We start from the raw sequence: 11,689 nt of genomic DNA on the forward strand, positions 1-11,689 counted from the left end.
CCCCTGATGCTTCCTGCAGAGCTCTGAGGCGGGCTTAGCATTACAGAGACCAAAGACCACTCGGCCCAGCCCCTTCACATTCCGATGGGGAAACTGAGATTAAGAGGGATGTGCTAGGAGTTGGAGCAGAGCCCCTGACTCGCGGCTGAGTGCTTTGTCCCCCACTAGCTGTCTTTGTGCTCAGAAGATAGTCCCCCTCTGCTCTCTCTGCAAACCATCCCTACCCTGGTCCCTTTGCTGCTGAGCCGGGAGACTCTTAGGGCCACAGGAGTCAGACCCGGGCAGGGATGGGTTTGTATGACTCTTCCTTGTGCTTGTCGTTCCCTGGAAACAGAACTGAGGTGGCCCTGTGTTTTGGGGGCTTGCTGTTGGCGCGTGACAAAGAGACTCCTGATTCCATCTTTTGATATCCCCTGTAAAAGTCATACTCTCCTCTTTGGGCGATGAGAGGGGCTTTGGAAGAGAGCCCTTGGCTGGATCCAGAGTGCCGGGCATGCCTGAGCCCAAGGCGGGATTGTCCACCCCACAGACCCAGGCTGGGCTCATTTGGGCGAATTAAAGGGCTTCTCTGAAGAAATTGTCCCGTTTTTAGAGAGTCACCAAGGGCTAGTTAGGCTGCCTGGGAATGGGGCGAGCTGAAAGGAACAGTCCCAAGAGCCAGGTCTGGGGACTCCACCTGCAGCACTACTGTTGTATTGTGGGGCCCAATACAAAAACGGGTGCCTGGTGTTGACAGGTTGGAACTAGGTTCAGTATCCAATCAGATCTGTCAGATTTTAAAGTTATCTTGGTTTAAAAAAAAAAAAAAATATATATATATATATATATATATATATATATAATATCTCCTCTGATTGCCCCAGCTCCAGCCAAGGCCATGCTGACCCCCCCGGGCAGGGCCCTGGCCCCCTCCCACTGTCCTCTCCGCTGGCTCTGCACCGGCCGAGACCCAAGCCAAAGGCTGCCCCCGGGGAGTTCCACTGAAGTCTTTGAATCATGTGCCCCGTGTCAGGGCTGTTTTGTTGTGATCAAAATCTGTTGCTTGGGCTTCAGACCAAGGAGAAGGGGAGGAATTTGCTACTCTGCCTGCGCGCTGGCCAGCTCCTGAGCCCGCCCTCCTGATCTTCCGACCCCTTCCTCTTGCCCGTCTCCCTGTCCTTTCTGGCTCCCTGTTCCGCAGCTGGGGTTTTCCTTCAGATCCCAGACGCTAGAAAGGAAGTGAAGTCAGCGGTTGGGTATGTCTTGCGGCGACGGTGGACCCCAGGGGCTAATCTGGAGCCAGGCTGGGCCAGCAGCGCCTTGTTCTGCAGCGCTGGTCCCGCGCTGGCCCCGGGGCTCACGGAGCCGCCCAGAGGCTGTGCCAGGAAGCCGCTTTCAGTGGGGGACCTGGCTCCAGGTCAGCTCCAGGAAGCTTTTAACCAGAAATTCTTCTTGGGCCCTGACCCGTGGCCCCCAGCCTGACCCATCGTGGGAAGGTCGGGAGCACTGCCCTGGATGACCAGGGGGGAGTTGATGGAGAGCCCTGGGACCCAGCTCTTGGGTCATTCTCCTCTGTGGCTGATTCAATAGATCAAATGGTTTAACCCCTCGGATGTCAGCCTTCCCATCTCATCGAGTTCCCCTTCAGCTGGGGGAACCAGGGCAGCCCCAGAAACCCCTTAGTCCCAGGCAGGCCGTATAGGGCCTGTTTTGTTTATATAGTTTCAGAGACCAGGGAAGCCCTGACATCACTCAGGCTTTGAATTCAAGCCCGATTTCCAGCACGTATTGGTCTAGAAGTCCCCCTAATCCCTTCGACCTTCAGTTCCTTGCCTGTAAAGTGGGAATAATCAACACCCTCATCTCATAGGGATATTGGGAGGAGGGAATGAGATGTAGTTTAGTACATGCTTAGCAGCCAGTCCCGCATGCGCAGCACATAATGGGTGTTTGGTGTGTTTTCCTGGGGAGGAGAGTGCTGCAGGAGACACCTGGTTTTCTGCCCCAGGTTCTGTTACCGGCTAGCAGTGTGACTTTGGACGAGTGGGTCATTCTTTCTGAGCTGCAGCTTCCTCCCCTGTAAAATGGGAATGATATCAACCTTTCCACGTTTGTGGAGATTATATAAATCGCCTCTTGCAAAGTAGGAGCTCCAGAAATGAGCTGTCACGTGAAAGCAGACAGCTACCAGGTTGGACTTGAGGGACACCTGGGTGGCTCAGTGGATGAGCATCTCCCCTCAGCCCAGGGTGTGATCCTGGGGTCCTGGGACCCAGTCCCGCATCGGGCTCCCTGCATGGAGCCTGCTTCTCCCTCTGCCTGTGTCTCTGCTTCTCTCTTTCTGTCTCTCATGAATAAATAAGTAAAATCTTTAAAAAAAAAAGAAAAAGAAAAAGGTTGGACATGAGAATATCGTTAGTCTCCACTGATGAAAGCCTGGCGTCTTTACAAATATATATTTTAAATGGCACAAGGAATAGGTCACTACTTTCTGCATTTTAAAAGAGTCGAACACCCCCGGAGAAGGTGCGTGTCCCCTGTGGCCAGCAGAACTGTTGGGGCTGGCCGCCTTGCAGGAGCGTGCCCGTCGGGGCGGTGCCCCTTTCTTTCCCTGATCCCGGCCTCTGGAGCCCGGCTCCCGGTCAGCCCTGCCCTCCGCTGTCATCCCACAGGCGGGAGACCTTTGATTTTGACGACGACTGTGACAGCCTGACGTGGGAAGAGAATGAAGACACACTGCTGCTCTGGGAGGACTTCACCAACTGCAACCCAACCATCGACCTGCAGGGCGAGGTGAGCTCCCCACCTGGCTGCCCAGAGGCCAGCCAGCTCTCCCCTGTCCCCGCTCACTCCCGGCAGCCCGCACCACCCGGCTCATTCGTCCCCTTTGCTCTGTGTCCCCAGCAAGAGGAAAATTTGGGCAACTTGATCCATGAAACAGAATCCTTCTTCAAGACAAGAGACAAGGAGTACCAGGAAACCATTGGCCAGATCGAGGTGAGGACACAGGCTCCCGTGAAGTGGGGTCTCGATGGCAGTTGAGGGGGCTGGGGGCTGGCAGGGGGAGGGGGGCATCCACAAGGTCATGAGTTGGAGGCTTGCGGTTCACTGGCTGGCGTTGGGTGGGTCGTACCCCTCCTACAGCCTCGATTTTTCTCAGGTTGAAAATACATATCATAGGGGTAGTGATCCCTGTCTGTCCCAGAGAGGTGTTTTTTTTTTTTTTTTTTTTTTCTTTTTCTTCTTCTAAGTTATTCAGTGGAGACAGTGATCCCAAATAATGAGAGAAGATGTGTGAGTGACATGGAGTGATGCTAGGCACTGAGCAAGCCTCCCTGGTACCCACATGCCCGCTGTACGTGCCTAAAGGTAGCTAGGTGCCTCCAGCCCACACAGTGGACACCGTGTGCTCCGTTAGGCAGAGGAAGAGATGAGATTGAAGGAGACCCAAGTGGCTTGCCCAGGGGCCTCCAGTTGGGGAGCAGCCTTCAAGCCTGCTGGCTTGTGCTCTAGAGCCTGTGCGCTTGCCCCCGTCCTTCACTGAGAGTGAATGCTGCAGAAGGAGCTGGCCAGCTCCTTCCCTGGGGGATGTGGCATTGGTAGAGGAGAAGAGGCAGAAAGATGACGGAGACCTGAGAACTTTCCTAAGCAAGGCCTAGACAGTGGTGTGGGAATGCCAGGCGGGGCGGAATTGGCAGGCCGAGTGGAAGCTGCCCCTTTGGAGGCTCAGCAGCCGTCTCCCTTTCACTGGAAGCAGTTCTGCAGGCCAGGGGGTCAGCATGTGGAGGAGGGCAGAGGGCGTGGTGTCCCTGGGTGGCTTTGGCGCCGTCACCACGGAGGATGCGCGGAGGAAGTGGCCGAGGGTTCCCACGTGACAGTGACTTGGCCTCACCTTTATCCTGCATTGGGTCCTTTCAGCTGGAGCTGGCCACAGCCAAGAGCGACATGAACCGACACTTGCATGAGTACATGGAGATGTGCAGCATGAAACGTGGCCTGGACGTGCAGATGGAGACCTGCCGTCGGCTCATCAAAGGCTCTGCAGACAGGTACCCACCCCCGTCCTCCCGGGGCATTCAGTCGTTGTGTCCCTGGGGGGAGTTTGTGGGGCTGCAACCTGCAGCCTGGCCCATTTCACCTGCCCATCCGTCCATCCGTCCGTCATGCACCCATCCATGTACCCAGTGAGTATCAGTCACCCACTGTGTGCTGGATCACCGACGTGTCTGATTTCACGTGACTCCCCCAGCAGCCCTGCCCCCACTGATTCAACAGCTACTTGTCATGTCGAAGGCCTGCTCTGTGCCAGGCCGTGGGGACAGTGATGAACGGAACCGCCACAGCCCTCTCGGGCTCATGCCCCACTTTTTGCCGAATTGCCGGGTGGAGGAGGGGCGTGGGGCACTCGTCTCCACCACTGCTGATGGGGCTCAGAGGTGTCCACGGGAAGCAGTTTCCTTCCTTTCCCGTCTTCCCACCAGGGGGTCTGTCTCCCAGAGACTGACATGCATCAGGCCCCTCGTATTTGCCAGAAACCGCCAAAACAGAGACAGAGCCCCCCTGCCTTCAAGGGACACACAGCCTTTCTGGGAGAGACAGATATGCCAACAATAAAATGAGAAGATACACGTAGGAAGCTGGGCACAAAGCACAAATATGTTCATTGTAATCCTTTTATCGTGACTGTGGTTCAGGCTATAGAAGAGGGAGACGCAGCTCAGTGGAAGCTGTGGGGGTGAGGGGGAGGGCTTAGCTCTGTCGTACCTAAACTCAACTGTTTCCACAGAACCTACTGTCGTCCCCTCTGTGTTCAGTCGGAGGAGCAGGTTAAACAGTTTGCCCGTGGCCCCCCTGGCTCTTCAGTGATGGGGCCAGAATCCCAACCCAGTACTATTAGCCATTGTCCCGTGTGGCCTCCCTTTGAGCTCTGAGTTCATTGGGGTTTGCTGAGCACCTACTATGTGCCCAGACCTGTGTTAGGTGGCTAAGAGAGTAAGAACCCAGCTGGATCTGTGGGTCCTGCTCCCAGGGAGCTCTCAGCACCTGGAGCAATGAGAGGCAGCACAGGGGATCCCCGAGAGGTCTCGAGGGCCGCATTCAACTCGCCAGCCTAGCCGGTTCCAGGGAAAGCAGAGCGAGGACAGGGTCTCCGGGCCCAGGGTACTGCTCTGGGGTTAGACTTCAAACAAGCGGCGGCTCCGTCTTTCCCGCCCCTTGGATCCCGTCAGGAGTCCCAGGCTGCCCTCCCAATGACCCCCGTTTTCCCGTGCCTTCCAGGAACTCACCGTCCCCCAGCTCCGTGGCCAGCAGTGACTCAGGAAGTACAGACGAGATCCAGGATGAGTTTGAGCGGGAGGCGGACGTGGAGCCCATGGTCAGCTGATGATGGAGGCCCCCCGTGCGGGCTGGTCTCGGTGATGGGGCCTCTGCTTCCTCTCCCCGCGGGGCCGGGAAGGCTCCTCGGAGTGGGGGTCCGGTCCTCACCACACAGACTCCCTCTGCCCTCCCTTGGCTGGAGGCCCCAGGGGACCGCTGCTTCCTCCCTTCCACCCCACCACCAACCAGTGCCCCTTCTCCATCCACCCACCCACCCACCACCCACCCAAGGAATGGTGCTGTCAATTTCTATCGTTCTCCACATTACAAATGTAGACTTCTGTCCGGACGATGCAGTGTTAACTGTGCCTTTTCCCTTAAGCTGAGCCACTTTGAGCTCCAAAGAATTCTTCCTAGCAGGTGTTTTTATACAAAACTCTAAGGTGAGGGCGGGGCCCCTGGTGTGGGATCATGTGGATGTCTACCCTCCCACCTGCTCCTCTGATTGGCCATGACCTCTGCCCTCCCTGCCTCTGCCTGGCCAGTGCTGACCTTGGGGTGGTCCACCTATCGCCCCCCCCACCCGCACCCCAGGAAGGAGCTGTTTGCCTGTGCAACCTTTCCAGGCCTGGGCGGTGTGTGTGGGGGGTTACCCCGACCCCCATCCCCCACCCCAAGTGTTTTTTTTACTTACTTACCGACCGAGAGAAAGATGGAAGGAGGGAGGGCAGACAAAATTTTATTTTCTTTTTTGGATCGAGTGGCGACGCGGAGGGACAAGGCACCGTGGGGGAAAGTGGAATCTCACTGTGTTTAAACTACTATGCAAAAAAAACAAAAAACAAAAAACAAAAAAAAAACAAAAAAAACAACCCACAAAACAAACAAACAAAAAAAGCAGCTTGCCTTATATCATTGTGTAAGGTCGGCCCTCGCCCAGACTCCTGGTGTTGTCCTGGAGCTGGGAGGGAGGCCGAGGCAGCCCCCCCCCCCAGGGTGAGCACCCGCTGGGAGGGGGCGGTTTGTCAAGGTCGATGGTGAGGCTGGGGGTGGGGGTAGCCTGCAAGGCCATGGCTCACCGGACTGCTTGCTTTCTGGGGACCTCTGTGCGGTGGGAGGGGTCTTTTAGTGCCCTGATGACTTGATGTTTTTTTCTCTCCCTTCCCAGCCAGTGATAAGGGGCTAGAGATCTGTAATTTCTCTGTGAGAAAGTCTGAAGGGGGCTAGGCCTGGCGTCCACCCCCTCTGCAGCGGAGCTGGGTTCCCACTGCCTGCCGCCGTCTTCATGGGGTCGCCCACCATTGGGCCACTGGCAGGCCCTGGAGAGGGAAGGGGAGCCGTGGGGGGCAGCGAGGGCCGCTGGCGGATCAGAGGTGTGGCAGGAGCCGAGCTGGAGTGAGAGCCATCCTTTGTTCTGCTCATGGACACATGCAAGCCTGTTTCCATTACTTCACTTGATTGACCGACCAGTGGGGAGTTCATCTGAGCCAGTATCTCCCCAAGACTTAGGTGGGCCTGTGTCACAAGGCACTGGGTTGAGGCCACCTGCCAAATCTCAGCTTGGAGCTAGCCGAGCGGGTTTTGCTTTTTTTTTTTTTTTTTTTTTTTTAAGGATTTTTTTCTGTACCCACTCCTGTGGGTGGGATTGCCCATTTTTGTTTCTTGATTGGCCCAGGAGCGCCCCCTGGAGGTCAAAGAAGCGACACGTGCCCGAGGACCAGAACTTCCCACCTCCTGCTCTCCTGCGGAAGGCAGAGGAGGGGGCTCTGGCTTTGGATCAGATTGCAGCCCCCTGCCCTGTCTTTCTTCCTCAGGGTACCGGCGACCTGTAAGGGCCTTCTCTCTCTTCCGTTTCCCCACCTGTTTTGCAGTCTTAAGACCATTGTACATAATATTCATATTATATATATATAATACGAAGTGTGTATTATACATATATAATATCCATCCATATATATATGGAGAGAGAGCGTGCGTGTGTTAGTGACTGTATGTGATTTTTATTTATCAGCACTTGGTGGCCTTTATTGTGAGTTTGTTTCCTTTTTATTTCTGGTGGTGGTGGTGAGGGAACCTGCTGGTTCCCTGTGGCAGTCTGGCAGCCAAACAGTCCCTGGGCAGGTACGTGGAGGGACGGTGGCTTCAGAGGAGAGCCAGCCCCTTCCCCTCCTCCTCACTGACCCTTCTTCTAAAGGTTACAGGGTTCAAACGTAGCTGACTATTCTTGTCATTAGCGTTATTGTTGTTTTCGTTTTAGTTTCATCTTAACCAAAGGTGATCAGAGCCAGTCGGGCTTGGACCTCAGCTGCTGGAAAGATTTTCCGTTTCTGGGAGGACCCCCTCGGGCCTCCTCTGTCCAGGGCTGGGGGTGGGGGGGGTGATTGAAGGTGTGGTGTGGGAGGCAGAGCAGAGGCCGGCCCCGGGGTGGTTCTCAAGGTGGTGGGGAGGGTGACAGACCTATCTTTAGTGTTAAGACATAAGGTGACAGTGTAAGTATTGGGGGGGGGGGGTAACCCAGGTGACCGTGGCAGTCGGTGTCCGGTGGTATTATTTATGCTTCCCCCCCTCGTGTACATAGGATGTTTGTCTCGGGGACTAGGGTGCCCTAGTTTGTCCAGGGAGTCTGGAAGTGGCAGGAGCCAGAGATGGACGCTGGCCATGCAGCCCCTTCCTGCTGCTTTTCTATAGCTGTGCTCCCCTGGGGAGCAAGGATTTGGGGCAGGTGGATGGGCGTGCGGCAGACCTGCCTCCTGGGCAGGGGCGAGTGGCGGGAGGCGGGGAGCCCGGGTCTGGGCCTGGCTGCCTTTCTCCCCACCAAGTTCTTTTTTTGAGTTTGTTGCCAGTGGGCCCTGCTTGTGCCCTCGCCATGAGCCCACAGCTTGCCAAGAAAGCCCCCAACGCTCGCTGGGGCAGCACCAGGTCCAGTTGGGAAGAACTGGTCCGTCCTTTGTAAAGCTGTAAATACTCAAATTTCTATTTCTAAGCCCAGTGTCATATTGACATTGGTATTTTAAGGTCGTTCTCAGATGGGCTCTCCTGCGCTGCCCTCTCTCACTCTCCTATTTTGGGGGGGGTTTTATAAAAAGAGAGGATTGGGGAGAGGCAGGGAGAAGTAGCTTCCTTTCACCTCCCTGGTTGTGGATCACACACACGCGCACGCACGCACGCGCGCACGCACCTCTGAGACTCCAAACAGGGGAAAAAAAATCATTGGCAAGTGAACACCTCTTGTTTTCTTGTAGCAATATACCTTGAGGTCTCCGAAGGGCCAGCCCATCGCGGACTGAGCTCCGACCTACCGAGAAGCAAACCACTTTGGCTTGGAATAGGGGAGAGGGTGTGGGGTGGCAGGTACTCTATGGTGTAACTTAAGCTAAATGTAATCTATTTATAAAGCAAGAGATTCTCATCTATTTTTATGAAAGGAAAGGGTTTTTAAATCTAGGGTAGGCAGTTATGGTAGCCCCGCGTTCTCCTGTGAACAAGATGCATGTTGCTGCTGGACTGAATATAACCAGTGCCCCTCCCGTCCCCCTGGCCTCACTGCCAGGTCACCTGCACCCATGAGCGGCTTCGGCAGAGCCTAGGTCCCACCTCACCCCACTTCCTTGTTCCTCCACCCCCCCCCCCCCAGCTCCTTGGTCCTTGAAAGTCTTTGATGGGGGGGGGGTAACTCGGGGGAGTGGGTGGGTGGTGAGGGATTCAGAATCGAGGTCGGGGAGTGGGGGGAAGATGGGAGATGGGGCACCGGGTGGGGGATGAGCTCTGCTTCAGAGGGTGGGCTCTGGTCTGCCAAGATCCATTTCCGAGTTGGCTGTGTCTGGGGGAGGCTGAGAAGCAGCGGACCGTGGTGGCCATGAGACTGTTGGTTCAGGGAGCTTGCGGCTCCCTTGGGGCCTGGGCCCTACAGGGTCCCAGGCTGCGGGGTCCCAGGCTGTCAGGCAGCCGGAGCAGGAATGGGAGTGCTCCAGGAGACGCCCACCACCCAGCCCCAGCTGTGCTTGCTCCAGGCCGAGGTCCGGGCTGCAGCCCTTGGTGTGCTCCTCCAGGGCCTGGGGCAGGGACTGGGCGCCTGGGGCTTCCTCAGACCCGGGTTCACCATCTCGGCACACCGAGCTCTGGTTCTAGAAGGGCATCCTCCTGGCACGGGGGAGTCTGGGGGCAGCTGGGTGGGTATGGGTCAAGGCAAATTCTCTCTGAAAGGGAGCTTCCCTTTGGGTAGAGGATTTCCAGGTTCGGGGTGGCCTGTGTGTTAGTCTTGGGCGAATCCCCCACCATTCCCGCTGCCCGGCCCTCAAAGAAACGAGGCCAGGCACCATCCCCACCCCCCAGCAAGACCCCTTCGTGGACATTTTAGCATCTACCTGATTTTTAGCCCCATCCAGGGAGACTTTGTATCCCGCAGTCCCATCCCACCCCACTGTTGCTGTTTGTCTGCCCATTGGGTCTAGTGTCAAGGGGAAGGGGGAGGGTTTATACTCATTGAAAGACTACTGATCCTACCGGAAACCAACCTGTTTACTGTACTGTTGTAAATATCATGCCCTTTATATCCTGTATATTGGCTTCTTTTAAATAAAGTGAAATGTCTTAGAATTGGTGGTGCTTTCTTCTTTTTCTTTTCTTTTTTTTTTAAATTGATAAAATAGTGGGGGGCAGGGGGAAGGGCAAGGGGACTGAGGCATAGACAGGGAAACAAAATAATCAGCCAGTTTGTGATACAATAGGGCAGCCCGGGTGGCTCAGTGGTTTAGCGCCACCTTCAGCCCAGGGTGTGATCTTGGAGGCCAGGGATCGAATAAATAAATAAACTCTTTAAAGAAAATAGGGGACATTTCACACCCCCTGTTATATTGGCCCCTCACAACGAAATCTTTGGAAGTCCATAAAGCAGGATTTATTATTATACACGCTTTACAGGAGGGGAAGAGTGGGCCGGAGATCCCAGGCCGAGGAACCGGCATCGCCTGGTTTGCAGTTGAGGTCTGCTGGTCATAAAGGCCCTCCCCACCCCCCCACCCCCCAGTTTGTTTAACTTCCTTTCTCGGTGCCCATGAGGGGCTGCCTCGGGGACTCTGGATTTGACACTGTTCTTGTTTTCTTCTTGTTAATGGCCAAACTCTAGTCTGTCTTCACCATCTTTAAGACTTGTGGTTAACGGAACTTCCTTTTCTCCCCACTCTTTTAGATTTCCCGAAGTGTCTTTAAAGGGTGTGACCTGGAGAAAGAGGAGTAGCATGAAATAATGGGAGCGTTACCCCTCTTCTGTAGACATGGATAAACTGAGACCCAGGGAAGGGAGCTATTTTACCAATGTCCTAGGGAGGAACCACAATCAGCATCAGCACTCTGACTCCCACCAGGTTCTCCTTTAGCATTGGAGGAAATAGAAACATTTATTTTTTTTTCGGAAGAGTGTTTGAAACTCTTCAGCAATTTAAATGGAATGAATCCAGAGGAGCCTGCCATCAAGAAGACTTCAGAATCTGATTTTTTTAAAAAGGAACTTCATCTTTAAAAAAAAAAAAGATTTTATTTATTCATGAGAGACACACACAGAGGAGAGAGAGAGAGAGGCAGAGACACAGGCAGAGGGAGAAACAGGCTCCATGCAGGAAGCCTGACACGGGACTCAATCCCAGGACTCCAAGATCACACCCTGGGCTGAAGGCGGCGCTAAAACCACTGAGCCACCTGGGCTGCCCTGATTTTTTTTTTTTTTTTTTAAGATTTATTTATTTGACAGAGAGTGAACACCACGGGTGGGCGAGGGCCCAGAGGGACAGAGTCTCAAGCAGACTCTGCGCTGAGTGCGGAGCCTGATGTGAGGCTCCATCTCACCACCCTGAGGTCAGGACCTAAGCTGAAACTAAGAGTTGGTCGCTTAACCAACTGAGCCACCTGGGCGCCCCCAGAATCCGAATTTTATTTTATTTAAAAAAAAAAAATTTTTTTTATTATTTATTTATGATAGTCATACAGAGAGAGAGAGGCAGAGACAAGGCAGAGACATAGGCAGAGGGAGAAGCAGGCTCCATGCACCAGGAGCCTGACGTGGGATTCAATCCCGGGTCTCCAGGATCACGCCCTGGGCCAAAGGCAGGTGCCAAACCGCTGCGCCACCCAGGGATCCCCTAGAATCCGAATTTTAAATAAACCTTTCATGGAAACAACTTTTCCAAAAGAAAACCAAAATTTTCACTCGGGGGTTGGCCGGGGTGGGGAGGGATGGGGGTGGAATGGGGCGCAGGGACAATCGGTTCCAGTGTCACAGGATTTCTTTTCCTCCGGTGCTCCCCGGTTCTTGGTCAGAATGAAGAGAGAGGCCGGACAGAGTGGTGGGCAGCAAAGCAAGGCTAACCTGAGCAACAGTCAAGTTGATTGAATGATGGCG

At 54.7% G+C, this 11,689-nt stretch overlaps 1 protein-coding gene across 2 annotated transcripts in view; it reads left to right on the forward strand.

The window, feature by feature from the left end:
* IFFO2 (intermediate filament family orphan 2) overlaps window positions 1–6,164 on the forward strand; it is a 45,086-nt gene extending 38,922 nt beyond the window's left edge. The window contains exons 6-9 of one of the 2 annotated variants that reach the window (XM_072751032.1): window positions 2,652–2,772; window positions 2,884–2,976; window positions 3,898–4,028; window positions 5,257–6,164. In XM_072751032.1, coding sequence (XP_072607133.1) covers window positions 2,652–2,772; window positions 2,884–2,976; window positions 3,898–4,028; window positions 5,257–5,362 — 451 coding nt within the window. In that variant the 3' untranslated portion in view covers window positions 5,363–6,164. The remainder of the gene's footprint in view (window positions 1–2,651; window positions 2,773–2,883; window positions 2,977–3,897; window positions 4,029–5,256) is intronic. The other variant, XM_072751031.1, reaches the window with a different exon arrangement.
* The last annotated feature ends 5,525 nt before the right edge of the window (window positions 6,165–11,689 follow it).

The sequence above is a fragment of the Vulpes vulpes genome, chromosome 2 (genome assembly GCF_048418805.1).
Source record: "Vulpes vulpes isolate BD-2025 chromosome 2, VulVul3, whole genome shotgun sequence".
NCBI lineage: Eukaryota > Metazoa > Chordata > Mammalia > Carnivora > Canidae > Vulpes > Vulpes vulpes.